Source organism: Xyrauchen texanus, chromosome 10 (assembly GCF_025860055.1).
Source record: "Xyrauchen texanus isolate HMW12.3.18 chromosome 10, RBS_HiC_50CHRs, whole genome shotgun sequence".
NCBI lineage: Eukaryota > Metazoa > Chordata > Actinopteri > Cypriniformes > Catostomidae > Xyrauchen > Xyrauchen texanus.
Window position 1 is genome coordinate 8,876,251 of NC_068285.1, and position 18,002 is coordinate 8,894,252.

The following is an 18,002-nucleotide window of genomic DNA, read 5'->3' on the forward strand; positions in this document are numbered from 1 at the left end:
TTGACCGGTTAGATTGACAGAGGCGTTCTCTGATTGACCAGTTAGATTGACAGTGGGGTTCTCTGATTGACCGGTTAGATTGACAGTGGGGTTCTCTGATTGACCGGTTAGATTGACAGAGGAGTTCTCTGATTGACCGGTTAGATTGACAGAGGCGTTCTCTGATTGGCCAGTTAGATTGACAGTGGCGTTCTCTGATTGGCCAGTTAGATTGACAGTGGGGTTCTCTGATTGACCGGTTAGATTGACAGTGGGGTTCTCTGATTGACCAGTTAGATTGACAGTGGGGTTCTCTGATTGACCAGTTAGATTGACAGTGGGGTTCTCTGATTGACCGGTTAGATTGACAGTGGGGTTCTCTGATTGACCGGTTAGATTGACAGTGGGGTTCTCTGATTGACCGGTTAGATTGACAGTGGGGTTCTCTGATTGACCAGTTAGATTGACAGAGGAGTTCTCTGATTGACCGGTTAGATTGACAGTGGGGTTCTCTGATTGACCGGTTAGATTGACAGAGGAGTTCTCTGATTGACCGGTTAGATTGACAGTGGGGTTCTCTGATTGACCGGTTAGATTGACAGAGGAGTTCTCTGATTGACCAGTTAGATTGACAGAGGAGTTCTCTGATTGACCGGTTAGATTGACAGAGGCGTTCTCTGATTGACCGGTTAGATTGACAGTGGGGTTCTCTGATTGACCGGTTAGATTGACAGTGGGGTTCTCTGATTGACCGGTTAGATTGACAGAGGAGTTCTCTGATTGACCGGTTAGATTGACAGAGGCGTTCTCTGATTGGCCAGTTAGATTGACAGTGGCGTTCTCTGATTGGCCAGTTAGATTGACAGTGGGGTTCTCTGATTGACCGGTTAGATTGACAGAGGCGTCCTCTGATTGACCAGTTAGATTGACAGAGGGGTTCTCTGATTGGCCGGTTAGATTGACAGAGGCGTTCTCTGATTGGCCAGTTAGATTGACAGTGGCGTTCTCTGATTGGCCGGTTAGATTGACAGATGCGTTCTCTGATTGGCCAGTTAGATTGACAGAGGCGTTCTCTGATTGACCGGTTAGATTGACAGAGGAGTTCTCTGATTGGCCAGTTAGATTGACAGTGGGGTTCTCTGATTGGCCGGTTAGATTGACAGAGGCGTTCTCTGATTGGCCAGTTAGATTGACAGTGGGGTTCTCTGATTGGCCAGTTAGATTGACAGAGGCGTTCTCTGATTGACCGGTTAGATTGACAGAGGCGTTCTCTGATTGGCCAGTTAAATTGACAGTGGGGTTCTCTGATTGGCCAGTTAGATTGACAGTGGGATTCTTTGATTGGCCAGTTAAACAGATACACAGAGTTGCACAGAATGAGTTCAGAGAGTTTAAAAGAGAGAAGTGCACTTGAGTTTGTGTGTATTTGTCTTTGAGGAGTTACTTGGCTGATTCAGTCGCTTATTTTCCTCTCCAGTTTCTGTAGTGGAAGGTTATGTGTGTTTAGTGTGTGTGTGTGTGTGTGTGTGTGTGTGTAGTGGCTGAGTGGGTGTTATTTGGCCTGCATGTGTGTAAAACTGACCACTGCCTGCCTATCTATCCTGCAGAAACAGACGACTACGCTGAAATCATAGATGAAGAAGACACCTACACCATGCCGTCCAGTAAGTACCCTTGCCTCGTGCTATATATGAAGTGTGCTTGACTGCCGTCTGCACGGGATCCAGATGCTTCTGTCCAAATTCAAAAGCTTTCTGAACCAAATCCTGATCTATTTTTTCCCCGTCTAGCTCGTTAAGTTTGTTGATGTGGCGTTAAATGAAATTTAAAGCATCCAGCTCTGAAATTCCGGGATATTCTCTTTAAAAGCACGTTCACATACTGCAGTTTCTATCGAAGTTTGGACATTTGGGATTGTTTGAAATTACAACAGATCACATTTGGACATGGTTCAGATTCTTTAGAGTGAAAGGTGTGTTTAAGGACATCTTCGAAGGTGCAATTTATGCATAAATAGTATTAAATAAAGAAGTAAATAATGTCTTTGATGGTTTTTTAATGTATAAATGCTAAAGGCTTCATAATAATGGTAGGTTTGGGTTGTTCTGTTGGATGTTTTATTAGCTAGGGTAAAAAGCAATCTCTGTATTTCCTCATTTTGCTTGATAAGCATGTGTGTGAGTCACTGTCTTCTCACGAGTGTGTGACTTGCATATACAAACAGTCATTCTGAACACAGACTGTATATGTGTGCTATGATTGTGTGTTTTTAAAGGGTTAGCTGAACATTGAATTGAAATTCTGGCATCATTTATTCACCCTCATGCCGTTCCAAATCTGTATAAATTTTTTGTTCCACGCAACACAAAAAGAGATGTTTTGAAGAATGCTCACGCTGCTATTTTACATATAATGCATGCTCCAAATCATTGAACACTTGGAAAAAAAGTGCATTTATGGTGTTTTATGTCCTATAAAACACCATAAATGCACTTTTTTTCCAAGTGTTCCAATGAAAGCTTTGTGTTTGACATTGACAGTATTTTCATTCATTCTTCCCCTCTAATGAGCTGTTAACCGCTGCAGACAGTTTATTGAGTCTGCAGATTGCAATATGAAACTGATTCAGGCTGATTCTTGAACGAATCTTTTAGAACTGAATCGACCGATTAATTGAACTCATCAGACACAAATGAACAATCTATTCATCATACAGACATTGCTGCTTCTTTAAGGGTGTGTTCACACTTGGCAGGTTTGGTTAGATTAAAACGAACTCTGGTCTGATTGCTCTGTTAGGGTGTGTTCACACTTGCAGTTCAGTTCTCTTGGTCCTCTTGGTCCGGACCAAAAATGAAAATGATAAATTTAGTCCTGGTTCGTTTAGCGTCCACACTGGTATTTTTAACACCAAACCTAATGATACAAAACCAAAGGCATCATGAATAATTCACGACCTCATTGGACAGGTTTTATGACGTATTTTATTAGACTGAACTTACCGATCATCCAAAACAATGCTGGTGAAATGCGCTCGTTGGATGTATATATGGGGGTATTTTTACCAGCTGAGAACAAACGAAGAGTTAATAAAATGTCTAAAGGAGTCAAAACAGCACCTGGAATTCCTGCTGCAAGGATGGCTGACGGGCAGCTCCGACGCCTGTCCCGAACTGTAATGGGCAACATAGCTCCTATGATGAGAAGAGCCAGGTATGCTTGAGGTCAGTATTAGGCAAATTACTTCCTGTTTTTGGTCCGTTTGGACGTCTTTGGTCCATGTTGCATTCATATATCAATCGAACCGCACCAGAGTTAGTTTGGAAGCGGACTGAGACCCACTTAGCCAAGTGTGAACACCCCCTTAGTGCGGTTAATTTGAACAAGTGTGAACGCTGCCATTGAACCTTGGTGTGCACCAAACAAGCGGAACGAGACCCCCTGAATAACGGGGCTTGGTCCATTTCCAAACAAACTCGGTTCGATTGATATATGAACGCAACATGGACCAAAGACGTCTAAACAGACCAATAACAGGATCTGATATCACAAGATGCGACCCTAACAATCATATGATTTCATAACAGAGGTGTAAGAGTGCGCAAAGCAAAATGAGCAGAGGGCAAACATGGAGCAATGAGGAGGTAAAGTTCCTTATTAACATTTAGTCCGACGAGCATATTGGATAATGCATAATGGTTTTGTATCATTAGGTTCGGTGTTAAAAATGCCAGTGTGAACACTAAGTGAACCAGGACTAAATGCATCATTTTCTTTTCCGGTCCAAGAGAATCAAGAGAACCGAACTACAAGTGTGAACGCACCCTAACGTTTCATGAACATGCTGAGGACAGATATGGGGGATGTGGAGATTGCCAGTGAATAACAATTCAAATTTCATTCTGTTCCTCAAGCTATCATATGACTTGTTATATAGGGCATAGCTAGTTTCATGATACTTTTATGATGTATTGTTTCAGTTCTGCATTTTGTTTGGTTAAACTCTTCCTTTATTATTCTGAATACATGCTAAAGTTTGACACTTATCAGTCCATTTCTGAGTCTTTCACATGTCCAGCTGTCCACTCCTCACCCGTCTGTTTCTGTCTTTCATTCTGGGCTTTAATTCTGATCTAAACACCAAATCTCTCACTTTTCTCTTTAACAACCAGCTCAATACTTTGGATTAGACTCAGGTAACGGCATCCCTCTGTTTTCTATTGCCTCTCACTTTTTCTCGTTCTTTCTGTCTCTCATTGTTTGATTTGCGCTGTGTGCTTGTGGGTTTTATAGTCAGCAGGTTTCTCAACATTTCATTGGCTGATGCAGGTTTTCATAGCTGTCAGAGTAAAGTGTATTAACCCGTCCAATCGAATTGTGAACATTCTCACAGCTAAGCATCACGACCCCCTATTCTCATTATTGAAATGAAAAAAGTACAAATAAATTCAATGCTAAAATGCATAATAATAATTATTATTATATATTATTCTAATAATTATTACATAAATTGTGATGGATGTATCATGTTAGTTTTACATAATAAAATATAAAATAAATATATGCATAATAAATATATGCATAATAATAAAATTATTGCATTACAGGAATGAGACTCACTGTTGATATAATTGTAATTAATATACAGTATATTCATTAATATGTGATTATATGTAATAATGGAAATTAAAATATATTTTTGCATAATAAAAAATGTACATTTTTCTGTCCTCATTGAAAGCAAAATACAATGTTTTTTTTGTTTAAACATTTAGTGTTTAACTTACAGTGATATTTTGGACCAATGAGATTTCACTGTGGGCGGAGCTACCCAGTCTGACTTTAAATAAAGAGACGGCAAGTCTTTTGGCATGTTGTGGTTGGGACACCGATTCAAATGAACATATAAGAGATATGATTAATCCGAAATCTGGCAAGAATAAATAACAATATAAACATGTGTCAGACATTATCTTAATGGGATTCAATACTTCTGATAGCCTGCAGACGTCATTGATATGTAGAAGCCAATCAACAGAATATTAATGTGCTTAATTGTAAGTGTTTATTCTTTGGAATTAATGGTGCATACATTTATTTGAAGCATTTATTTATTTTGCATTGCATCTTGATTGCATCACAAGGTTTAAAATATAATTTATTGTAGACTTGTTTTACTTGCCAGTGCAGGTTTCTAAACTTTCAGAAGGTTTGCTAAAGCGTTGTCCTCTGCATTCAGGAAATATTGTGATAAGTTCTCTGAAATATTCAGTCACAGCTGCTCATGTTTGTGCATGTCGTTCTGCTGCGGTTTGAGCAGCTTTTTTACCCGTAAATATGGTCAGAATTGAACTTGAGGATAAAGGCATTTCTAGGTGGATGCTTGTGGTTTGTAGTTTCATTTGAGTGTTTGGTTTGTGTGTTTTTCCTCCACAGCTCAGGACTATGAAATCCAGCGGGAGAGAATCGAGCTAGGGCGATGTATCGGCGAGGGCCAGTTTGGAGACGTCCACCAAGGGGTTTACGTCAGTTCGGTAAACTACATATTTATGGCTCACGCCGACATATCTTGGCACTGTCCATGAATAGGGTACAGATTAGTGTCTTGGGACATTTTCTAAAGCAATAGAAGTACAAATATAATATTCTTTGGAGTAAGAATGATTATATATGTGTAAGAAATAAAGCACTGTCTAATATAAAATTAACAGAATGAAACAGCTAGTTTTGAAAACATGAAATGTCTGTAGCATACACATATTTTTATTATATTTGTTTATTTAATTTATGGGAAATGTGAGTTTATAAATAACTACAAACCAACATTTGGTCCTAAAGTAGCTTGCTCCTACTGAGAGATTAATTTAAGATAAATCTGCAACATTTTGTCATATTTGGTGCATTTTTATATTGTATTTAATTTTGATGTTAAAATCAGCAAAAAAAATAAATAATGCATTTTTAATCTGGATTCAAACAGCACATTTTTGGGGTAAAAGTGATGCAAAAATGGCAAACCTCAAATAAAATAGAAATAAAACTAAGAAAACACAAGATGTAATATTTCGTTTGACCTCCTGAGGCGGATGAACAACATTTTCCGATTGTGCTCTGCAGGAGAATCCGTCGTTATCTGTGGCCATCAAGACGTGTAAAAACTGCACATCTGACAGCGTACGAGAGAAGTTCTTACAGGAAGCTCGTGAGTATCAAGAGTTTGCACTAGTGACCCACATCACTTCACAAGCTTCTGAGGAATTCATTTTAGCTGCTGTAGATCTCATTTGGAAAGGTCCTGTTTTTAGTGTGGCTATTCCAACTAAACACGTCTTTTTATTTGAAGTTGGGAAGCACGAGGAAGTCACTACTGCCGCATTTACACATCATTTCAGAGAAGTGAAAATATGAAATGCACATAATGGCATCAAACAATGTATGTTCATAGTGTGTGATTTTATTTTGACAGTGACGATGCGGCAGTTTGACCATCCACACATTGTGAAGCTGATTGGAATAATCACAGAAAATCCCGTCTGGATTATTATGGAGTTATGTACGCTTGGGGAGGTGAGAGAAACCTTTGATTGACGCTAAAAACTTTCGCCTTTTGATTGGCCAACAGAGTCTTTGAATTAGAGGTCGACCGATAGTTGAGTTTGTCGATACGATAACTAAGGTGGTGGAAAAGGCTGATAACAGATTATTTGGCTGATGGAATATTTGATTATTATAATCTTTTTAGTTTGTTTTATTGTAGTCTTTCCTTACTATGATGTGTACAGACATAGAGGTTACGAGAGTCCAAAAAAACACCAGGGACTCTTATTTTGAAATGGAGATTTGGCTCGATTAGAATGCTCTATAAGGTTTTTGCATGTAAAGTATATCTCTCTCTCTCTCTCTCTCTCTCTCTCTCTCTCTCTCGATATATGTGTATATATATTTGGAGTAATGGACAGATTTTGCTCTTATATAAGGAAATTGGTAGTTTTATTCACTAAAGTGGCATTCAACTGATCACAATGTATATTCAGGACATTAAAAACATCAAAAATTACTATTACTTCAGAGATTTCACATAAAAAAATCCTCCACATGTAGCAATGACAGTTTTGCAGATTCTTGTTATTCTAGCGGTCAGTTTGTCCAGATACTCAGGTGACATTTCACCCCACACTTCCTGTAGCACTTGCCCTTTGACCCCACACTTCCTGTAGCACTTTCCATAGATGTGACTGTCTCGTCGGGCACTTCTCACGCACTGATCCCACAAAAGCTCAATGGGGTTGGGGTTTCTAAACTTTTGGCTGCCAGTGTGTATTTATATATATATATATATATATATATATATATATATATATATATATATATATATATATTCATATTGTCAATGTTGAAAGATGTAGACACAGCAAATCCCTACATGGTTGTTTTTATTTCACCTCTAGAGGCTGCAATTTTATTGTAAACCCAAACCATTCTCACTGCAAAATCCTCCAGGACCGGCTACAAAGAATCTTACAGAAGAGTCTTCTTCTTCTATCAGCTGCTCCTGTTAGGGGTCGCCACAGCGGACTATCCATGATCCGCATATTTGACTTGGCACAGGTTTTATGCTGGATGCCCTTCCTGAAAAGAAACACAGAGGAATAAAAAAAGAAAATATCAGCAGCTATCATGATAGATTTATGCCGATAACCGATAGTTCAAAGAAAGCAACTATCGGCACTGATTCATCGGTTAAACCGATATATCGGTCTACCTCTACTTTGAATGGCCAGTTTTCTCTAGATGTCTTTGTGGTACAGCAAACACAATAACTTTTAACTAATTGTTTGTTTCATTGTTAGCTGAGGTCATTCTTGCAAGTCAAAAAGTACAACCTCGATCTGTCAACCCTGATTCTGTTCGCCTACCAGCTGAGCACAGCGTTGGCGTACCTGGAGAGCAAACGTTTTGTGCACAGGTGAGATGGGAACCTATTCACCTCACACTGACGCCTTCTTATATAATCACCTGTCATTAGTCATTTTTAATGCTAGTCCAAAGAACTTTGTATCAGCACCTGATATAAATGTGTGTTTGTGTTCCTCAGAGATATCGCTGCCAGGAACGTGTTAGTGTCTTCCACAGACTGTGTGAAACTCGGTGACTTTGGTCTCTCCAGATACATGGAGGACAGTTCATATTATAAAGGTAACAAAGATTGCATTACATAAACCAGAAAGACCTTTTACAACTACTTCATAGCAAATATACTACAATACGACAATGCATGAAACTGTATATGTACAGTAAACAATACAATTTGCAGTTGTTTTTATATATTTTTCATTTTGTAGCTTCTAAAGGGAAACTCCCGATCAAATGGATGGCTCCAGAATCGATAAACTTCCGTCGGTTTACCTCAGCCAGTGATGTCTGGATGTTCGGTGAGTTTTAAATCAGAAAATTTAAGTATTTTTGAGATGTTACCCATAGTTTCTCTTTTCAGTGAGAAATATTCTATGATAACCATTTAAAATTAACAAAATTTTTCTATTATTGATAAAGTGCCAATTTGATTGGAAATGTCATTAAAGAATTAAATTAACTAGTTTAATATTCAGTTTTGCTATTAAAATGTATAAAATAAATGTTTATTTTTTTATTTCATTTTCCATCTTTGGCTTATTCATTTAACAATGGTTTTTTTATATTGTTTAATCAAGCAAACATTTATTTGCCAAACACAGTCTATTAAGAGTCATTTGAATCAAAATCGGCACCGGTTAATCGGTCAAATGAGTCAAAATCAGCACCAATTAATCGGTAAAACCAGTCTATTAGAGGTGGAGTCAAATGAGTCAAAATCAGCACCAATTAATCGGTAAAACCAGTCTATTAGAGGTGGAGTCAAATGAGTCGAAATCGGCACCAATTAATCGGTAAAACCAGTCTATTAGAGGTGGAGTTTAATGAGTCTAAACCGGCACCGGTTAATCAGTAAAACCAGTCTATTAGAGGTGGAGTCAAATGAGTCGAAATCGGCACCGGTTAATCGGTAAAACCAGTCTATTAGAGGTGGAGTCAAATGAGTCAAAATCGGCACCGGTTAATCGGTAAAACCAGTCTATTAGAGGTGGAGTCAAATGAGTCAAAATCGGCACCGGTTAATCGGTAAAACCAGTCTATTAGAGGTGGAGTCAAATGAGTCGAAATCGGCACCGGTTAATCGGTAAAACCAGTCTATTAGAGGTGGAGTCAAATGAGTCGAAATCGGCACCGGTTAATCGGTAAAACCAGTCTATTAGAGGTGGAGTCAAATGAGTCAAAATCGGCACCAATTAATCGGTAAAACCAGTCTATTAGAGGTGGAGTCAAATGAGTCAAAATCGGCACCTGTTAATCGATTTTGATCTCTTGAAGCCTCAGTGTCTGTGCCCTTCATTGTGAGGAAAGAATAAGAGCTCTTTGATCATTCGATTTTAAAAAACTACCGGCCGATTAATCGAATATCTGCCTTTTCCGCCACCTTAGTTATTGATATCGGTAAAATCCACTATCGGTCGACCTCTACAGTCTACCAATAACATCATGTGCGTTTGTTGTTAATCGTTGAGGCTATTTGTGATTTTTGATCTTTCTCTGGTCTCAGGTGTGTGTATGTGGGAAATCCTCATGTTCGGCATCAAGCCCTTCCAGGGCGTGAAGAATAATGATGTCATCGGGCGGATAGAGAACGGCGAGAGGTTAGCGATGCCTCCCAACTGCCCCCCCACCCTCTACAGTCTCATGACCAAATGCTGGTCGTACGACCCCAGCAAACGCCCGCGATTCACAGAACTCAAGACACAACTCAGGTGTGTGTGTGGATGATGTCCTGGTAGAAAAAACATGTGTATCAATTGCAAAGAATGGACAAACTTTATATAAGAATGCACTTAAGCATTTGATACAATGTATTTATTATGTACATAAGCGTGGTTGCATTGTACTTACATTTACCTGCATTTAATTACAACTGTAGTTACACTGTAAACCTACCCCAACCTCAGTAGGAGCAAGTGTGAGAATTTTGCAGAGCAACATGTAGTTACACAATAAGTATATTGTATGTATTTTAATGGTAAATGGTCTGCACTTATGAGCGCCTTTTTAACCTTAGCAGTATTCAAAGAGTCTCATTCACCCATTTACACACCAATGACAGCAGAGCTGCCATGCAAGGTGCTAGCCTGCCATTGGGAGCAACTTGGGGTTCAGTGTCTTGCCCAAGGACACTTCGGCATGTGGAGTCATGTGGGCCGGGAATCAAACATCCAACCCTGAGATTAGCAGCCGACCCTCTCTATTACCCGAGCCACAGCCGCCCAATTTGTATTTGAATGTTAATGCATAGTAAAGACACCTAATATAAAGAGGGACCCAATTAATTTTTTAGGAAGACTGTAGAAACGCTCATGCAGATGTTGTGTTTACATGCACAGCAATGCACTGACGACTATCAAAAATCATCTTATTTTAGAAAACCGTCAACGCAAGAAACCAGCATTTACGTTACATTTGCAATCATCGGATTATCATCTGCTTTTAACGTCATAATGTAAACAGGCATGTCGGCTTATTAAGCATAATTGGTGTAATGTCGTGCATGTGTTTGTCTGAGGGTTATAGTGCAAACACTAGAGGTCATCGTTGAGCTTGAATAGTATCAAAGTGACTCTAAGTAACACCAGTATCTTACACACAATAATAAAGTCTGAATTATTGTATTCAATATATCATACATTGTATTTCTGTGGAGTTATTTTCTTCTTTTTAGCCAAGAGAAGCTAAAGCAGATCTGCCTCGTGTTTTAAGAAATAGTTCTTCGATAAAATGCCTTTTACGCCGGATATTAATGCTGGATCGGTGTCAGTGTTCAGAATAGCAGGCAATGTTCTGTATGCATTGAATATTTGAGGTGGCATTTGCCAAAATGTGTAAATCAACTCTAGGATACGTTGCATAACGGGAAGCAATATTATTAACATCGTTCTTGGCTTGTTGTTTGGATTCACTTGGATGAGAAATGTTAAATAACGCTCTCTTTTTCTCTCTGCAGCGCTATCTTAGAGGAGGAGAAGGCCCAGCAGGAGGAGCGTTTCCGTATGGAGATGAGGAGACAGGTGACTGTGTCCTGGGATGCTGGGAATTCAGACGAGGCTCCTCCTAAGGTGTGATTTCCAACTATCCAAAACCCTGAAACTCCTCTTAAAAACACCTTGAACACCAGCTGATCAAAAGCCATTGTGATCATGACTTGCATAAGTGAAGTTATTAGATAGGACAGTACTATGGTTGACCTCATGTATCTTAAAGGAAATATCTGCTTATTCATTTGCACTCTTTGAGATAAACATCAGATTTATTTGAAGAGTTGTTGACAGGCGGTATTTGATGTGTTGGTCTTGGTCGAGTGCGAATATAACGCTGACAGGACGTTCCAGGCACTCTGACAGATGGACTGATGTGCAGTTCTGCCTCTGTGCACTTGAGCAGAACTGCCATCACATATTTATTCGGAGAAATTATATTTTCAACATGTGCCACTTGAAATGAGTCATCCAAGCAGACTTTAGTCCAACAGATGAGGTCAGAGAGTCTTTGTGGAAATAAACATTCCACTTTGAAAAGCACAAGAAGTATCTGTCACTTCCCTCAGTCGAGGAGACTTTGGTATTACTGGAGAGATCTGTTAAGAAACCTCCTGACTTTGATATTGGGACTTTTCTTTCTGATGTGCACAGCCCAGCCGACCCGGTTACCCGAGTCCTCGGTCCAGTGATGGATATTTCCCCAGTCCACAACATGCCGGTCCGCACAATCATTTCCAGGTACCAGCACTTTCACTCGTGCCAGCATCTTCACCGTGCACGCCCACTTTTCCAGCTGTTTCTGTCATATTTCCCATTGATTTTATTTCTCCATATATTAACATGCAAATACAAGAATTATTTATACAGTTATTTAGTAACATGCCACTCATAGTAATCATAAACCAACATGACTCCATTCTGAACAACGATGAGAAAAGTAACAATTATCACATGGATACGCTACAGCAACCGTCTGGCAATCATGTTACATAACGAAACTGTTAAACAATATTAGTCATCGAAATGCTTATAGTTAAAATCAAAGAATTCTGTTTTATTATTATTATTATTAAATGAAAAAAATAAGATAAAATTGGTGAACAGTTAAAAAATTTTAAAATTGGTGACTATTCAAAAAAAGATGAATAGTTTAAACAGGTGAATTATTAAAATAAAAATTAAGCAAAAATAAGAAATATAAAATAGGAGAATAGTTAAAATAGGGGAACAGTTATAGAGAATTATTAAAAGAATAAAAAATAATTAAAACAATTAAATATATTAGACAAAAAAAAGACTGTCAAATATTATTAAATTATTTAAATGGAACTTAAACTGAAAAAACATTATTGAAATAAATTAAATAAAAAAATATTCAATGAGTTCAAATAGGAGAATTATCCAAATAAAAACAAACAAAAAGGAAAATATAAAATAGGAGAATATTCATACATCCTGAGCAGAATTACCAGATGTCTGTATAAATTGTTTGCTAAATCATTCTTTGGTAAATTGTGGCATTGATTGTAAGCTGTTTTATGTAAGAAGGAAGTTACGAACGCTTTACCCAGAAATACTCATTAAATCAATATTCGTGGATTTTGTTGAATCCTTTATTTATACTATATAGTTTTGTGCCATGAACCAAAGCAACCAGCCCGAAGTGAATCACAACATTACAAACTTTGATTTGAAACTCAAAAAAGACAAAAGACATAACGTCTTTAAGTGAACTACAAATCTATTTTCAGTTTTGAAACAATATTAGTTTTTAGTTTAGTGCAAAAATATTCAGATATATACAAATATATGAGTAGTTTGAGAGTGGAGGGCTTTGATATGTTGTTATTTACAGTTCCTGAAGTGTGTGTGTGTGTGTGTGTGTGTGTGTGTGTGAGTGTGTGTGTGTGTGTGTGTGTGTGTGAGAGAGAGTGAGTGTGTGTGTGAGAGTGTGTGTTGAGTCTGTGTGAGTGTGTGTGTGTGAGTGTGTGTTTGTGAGTCTGTGTGTTTGTGTGTGTGTGTGTGTGATTCTGTGTGTGTGTGTGTGATTCTGTGTTTGTTTGTGTGTGTGTGTGTGTGTGTGTGTGTGTGTGTGTGTGATTCTGTGTGTGTGTGTGTGTGTGTGATTCTGTGTGCGTGTATTTATCACTTTGTGGGGACCAAATGTCCCCATAAGGATAGTAAAACCCGAAATTTTTGACCTTGTGGGGACATTTTGTCGGTCCCCATGAGGAAAACAGCTTATAAATCATACTAAATTATGTTTTTTGAAAATGTAAAAATGCAGAAAGTTTTCTGTGAGGGTTAGGTTTAGGGGTAGGGTTAGGTTTAGGGGATAGAATATAAAGTTTGTACAGTATAAAAACCATTATGTCTATGGAAAGTCCCCATAAAACATGGAAACACAACGTGTGTGTGTGTGTGTGTGTGTGTGTGTGATTCTTTTTGTGTGTGTGTGTGTGAGAGAGAAGGTGTGTGTGTGTGTGTGTGACAGCAGGCATTTCCTGTGCACTCTTTAAAGACTCAATTCATTCCATGAGCTTTAAAAATACACACACTTCAGATTTTGTTGTTATCGCTGCTGAGTGAGCTTCATTTTTATGCCTTAAAAGGCTTTTGTGCAGAACACGGCTGTTATTCTTGTGTCAGGTTGTTTATTTAACATTTTAAGAGGCAGAAAAAGAAGGCAGAAGCATTCCCCCAGTCTAAAGGTCAAAGGTCATGTTGTGAAGAATGTGACTTAAAGGCAGCATCCCTTAGAAACAATATATATTATAGTTATGGTATCAGGTGATAATGCTATGGTACTTTGTATATATACACTGGTACTGAATTATTACTACAGTTGAAGTCATTCAAATTCATTTTTTAAATACTCCACAGATTTCATATTCGCAAATTATATCTACTTTGTGCATGACACAAATAATTTTTCCACCAATTGTTTACAGATGATTGTTTCACTTTTAATTGACTATATCACAATTCCAGTGGGTCAGAAGTTTACATACACTTAAGTTCACTGTGCCTTTAAGCAGCTTGGAAAAGTCCAGGAAATTCTGTCAAGCCATTAGACAATTAGCCAATTAGCTTCTGATAGGCTAACTGGAGTCAATTGGAGGTGCACCTGTGGATGTATTTTAAGGCCTACACCAAGACGTAGACCTCCACAAGTCTGGTTCATCCTTGGGTGTAATTTCCAAATGCTTGAAGCTACAACATTCATCTGTACAAACAATAGTGTGCAAGTATAAACACCATGGGACAATGCAGACATAATACCGCTCAGAAAGAGACACATTCTGTCTTCTAGAGATGAACGTAGTTTGGGTCGAAAAGTGCAAATCAATCTCAGAACAACAGCAAAGGACCTTGTGTAGATGCTGGAGGGAACCGGTAGACGAGTATCTATATCCACAGCAAAACAAGTCCTATATCGACATAACCTGAAAGGCTGCTCAGCAAGGAAGAAGCCACTGCTCCAAAACTGCCTTACAATAGCCAGACTACAGTTTGCAAGTAGGGATGTAACGATATTGACGATATCGCGCTATCGCGGTGGTAAACGTGTCTCGATATCGTCGTGGTTGGGTTACAATATTAAAAGGACAGGTGTCCGTCAAAAAGCAAGAGGATTAAACACAGTCCCGCGGAACAAATCATTGTTAACTACATAGACCATGATCCTTTGCGCTGCGTCGTCACAACAACCGTTGTTAAGCCAATAGGATTGCACGCTACACGCTGTCCACACAAGCTCACAGCAAGCCAGCAGGGCCGACAGCGATACTTGTAAGGATGAAAACAACAACCCCGAAGTTGAGATTGTGCCAGCCCCTGCAGCTTTTAAATCAGATGTCTGGAAACATTTTGGTTTCGTCGTGTCAAAAAACGCAAAAGGAGAGGTGGTGGTGGACAGACAATGGACTATTTTGATCTTTCTGATGAAAAACGTGAACATAAGCTAAATGATAGGTCAGTGTTTTTTAAAAGGCTTTTTGACTGACTATTTTATTTAAGTTTAAGTCATGTTCCTAAATACCAGTTTTAAAAGGCTGCTTTTATTTGCGTTAGCATAAACCTGACTTAACTTGATCTTTGTTTGCACTTAAAGGGAATTCCCTATTGTTTACAATTGTTCTAGTTGCTTCTTAACTTGAACATTGCACAGAAGAATCAGCTATGCAACCAAATATTACTATACAGAATATTGATGTTCCTGACTACAACTTGCACTTTAAAAGCACTATGTGATCAGCGTTTTATGTTGTCATGATCCATAAATACAACAATACATTGCCTGTTGACTGGCAAAAGCAGAATAAATGTCAGTATTTTTTCGCTATTATCATCACAAACACTATCGTGAGCTATTTAACAATACCGTGAGCTTTTCCACAATATCGCAATAAATATCGTACCGTGAGGTCAATATCGAAATTGTATCGTACCGTGAGATTTTGATATCGTTACATCCCTATTTGCAAGTGCACATGGGGACAAAGATCTTTTTGGAGAAATGTCCCCTGGTCTGATGAAACTAAAATTGAACTGTTTGGCCATAATGACCATCGTTATGTTTGGAGAAAAAGGGTGAGGCTTGCAAGCTGAAGAACACCATCCCATCGGTGAAGCATGGGGGTGCAGCATCATGTTGTGGGGGTGCTTTGCTACAGGAGGGACTGGTGCACTTCACTAAATAGACATCATGAGGAAGGACAATTATGTGGATATATTGAAGCAAAATCTCAAGACATCAGACAAGAAGTTAAAGATCGGTCACAAATGGGTCTTCCAAATGGACAATGACCACAAGCATACCTCCAAAGCTGTGGCAAAAAAAGTGGCCTCTATCTGATAGATCATTTGTGGGCAGAACTGAAAAAGTGTGTGAGCAAGGACATTTATGCATTTAGCAGACGCTTTAATGCAAAGCTTGTGCAAGCAAGGAGGCCGACAAACCTGACTCAGTTACTCCAGTTCTGTCTGGAGGAATGGGAAAAAATTCCAGCAACTTATTGTGAGAAGCTTGTGGAAGGATCCCCAAAACATTTCACCCAAGTTAAAAATGTAAAGGCAATGCAACCAAATACTGACAACCTGTATGTAAACTTCTGACTTCAACTGTGTATTCATATACTATAGTATTACTATCATGGTAGTGTCTATAAACGTCATAGTACTACGCTGGTACCTTGTCCGCACTAACCTGACCAAACAAATTCAGCAATAAATTCTTCTTAAACTCTTCTCTTCTTTCAAGATGTCTGGATTTCCTGGCATGTCGGGCGCAGGGTACCCACCTCAAGCTTCTGTACTCGACCCTCATGAAACATGGAACCATCACAGATCCGAGGCAGTGTGGTCTCCAAACATGGAGGTGAGTCGACCCGAACGCCTCGATCCTGATGAACGGGAGGTTGCTTGTTCCAGAGACCTCTTAGAAATGCTGGTGTGTTGCTTCTGTGTGTCAGGATGGGGGCGCTCTTGGACGGAGTCAGGGTCTGCCCGCCCACCTGATGGAGGAGACACTGATGAAACAGCAGCAGCAGATGGAGGAAGATCAGAGATGGCTGGAGCAGGAGGAGAGTTTTTTGGTACTGACACACACACACACACACACACAAACTCTACCTGCAACGTCTGTTTTTCTGTATTTCTATTTGAGCTATTTGTACTCGTTTTATAAAATGATTTGGATAAATGACGTTCCTAGTAATCATCAAAACGATTAGAAAAGTAACATGTATCATGTGACTGTAATTTTCTGCTGCAACAGTCTGGACAATCATTTTGAATAATGAAACTGTAAAACATTAATAGTTGTTGAAATGCTTATAGTTACAATTAAAGAATTTGCTAATTAAAAAAATATGTAAAAAAACAAATACATATATATAAATTAGGAAAATAGGTCAAATAAAAGAAATAAACAAAGAAAACATATATAGGAAAATTATGTATTATTGTGTATTATTAAAATAATATAGAAAATAGAATAGTTGAAAATAAATAAATTATGAAAAAGAAAATATAAAGGTGTAGGAGAAATAGGGAGAATTGATAAAAAAGAAAATATAAAATCGGATAATTGTTAAAATAAGAGAATTATTCAATTTAAATTTAAAAAAGAAAATATACAATAGAGTTATTATTCAGGCACATTAGGCTTATTTTATAAATGTGAGTGTGTGTGTGTGTGTGTAAGAGAGAGAGAGAGAGAGAGTGTGTGTGTGTGCGTGTGCGCGTGTGCGCGTGTGCGCGTGTGTGTGTGTGTGTGTGTGTGTGTGTGTGGGCATTCATCAACCCTGTTGCTGTTGTTACTTGGAGAAAGCGATGGAACAAAATGAAGATGTCCCGTTCTTCAAGCAGGAGATTTTAATCTGAAAAACAAAGCTGTAAATCTGTTTGTGCACCTGCGACAGCAAACCGTTCACCCCTCCAAGAGTCCAGCCCCCGAGAGGCTGTTTAAGACTGATCTGCTCATCTGCTCTTGTGTGTGTTTCTCATGTTGTGTTTATTTTGAGGTGATATTTTAAGCTTGAGGGCTCAGAAAAGTCATTTGTGGGAAATTGGTTGAAGTATCATGAGAACAATTTCCTGTTTACAGAGAGAGGCTTTTAATTGACAGTTACAAGATTTGACACAGAAAAGATTTTCAGCTCGCTGGGATTGCAGAAATATCATCACTCACCGAAACTGCCCGATTCTGAAGATGTCCGGCATTAGTGCCATTTAATTTGCCAGCAAAGGATTGTGGGAATGGGTGGAAATGTGTGTGGTTCGTGCCGTTCTGAGAATCGTAAAGCTCTCAGCTCAGCTTTGGCATCTTCCCTGTATTATGTCAACTCTGTTTGATTAAGGGAAAAGGGAAATGCCTCTCTCCGAAGGGAAAATCTGGAA

The 18,002-nt window shown here is 38.6% G+C and overlaps 1 protein-coding gene across 15 annotated transcripts in view; it reads left to right on the forward strand.

Annotated features, from left to right (window-relative positions):
• The window catches only part of LOC127650388 (focal adhesion kinase 1-like), a 110,073-nt gene that overhangs the window by 78,199 nt on the left and 13,872 nt on the right, over positions 1-18,002 (forward strand). For 10 of the 15 annotated variants that reach the window (XM_052135787.1, XM_052135786.1, XM_052135788.1 and 7 more), the window contains 13 exons: positions 1,587-1,643; positions 4,152-4,175; positions 5,416-5,513; positions 6,097-6,181; positions 6,446-6,546; positions 7,830-7,945; positions 8,075-8,175; positions 8,322-8,411; positions 9,617-9,821; positions 11,066-11,177; positions 11,751-11,837; positions 16,363-16,479; positions 16,574-16,696. In XM_052135787.1, the coding sequence (XP_051991747.1) occupies positions 1,587-1,643; positions 4,152-4,175; positions 5,416-5,513; positions 6,097-6,181; positions 6,446-6,546; positions 7,830-7,945; positions 8,075-8,175; positions 8,322-8,411; positions 9,617-9,821; positions 11,066-11,177; positions 11,751-11,837; positions 16,363-16,479; positions 16,574-16,696 (1,316 nt within the window). The remainder of the gene's footprint in view (positions 1-1,586; positions 1,644-4,151; positions 4,176-5,415; positions 5,514-6,096; positions 6,182-6,445; positions 6,547-7,829; positions 7,946-8,074; positions 8,176-8,321; positions 8,412-9,616; positions 9,822-11,065; positions 11,178-11,750; positions 11,838-16,362; positions 16,480-16,573; positions 16,697-18,002) is intronic. The other 5 variants (XM_052135789.1, XM_052135791.1, XM_052135794.1 and 2 more) reach the window with 1 other exon arrangement.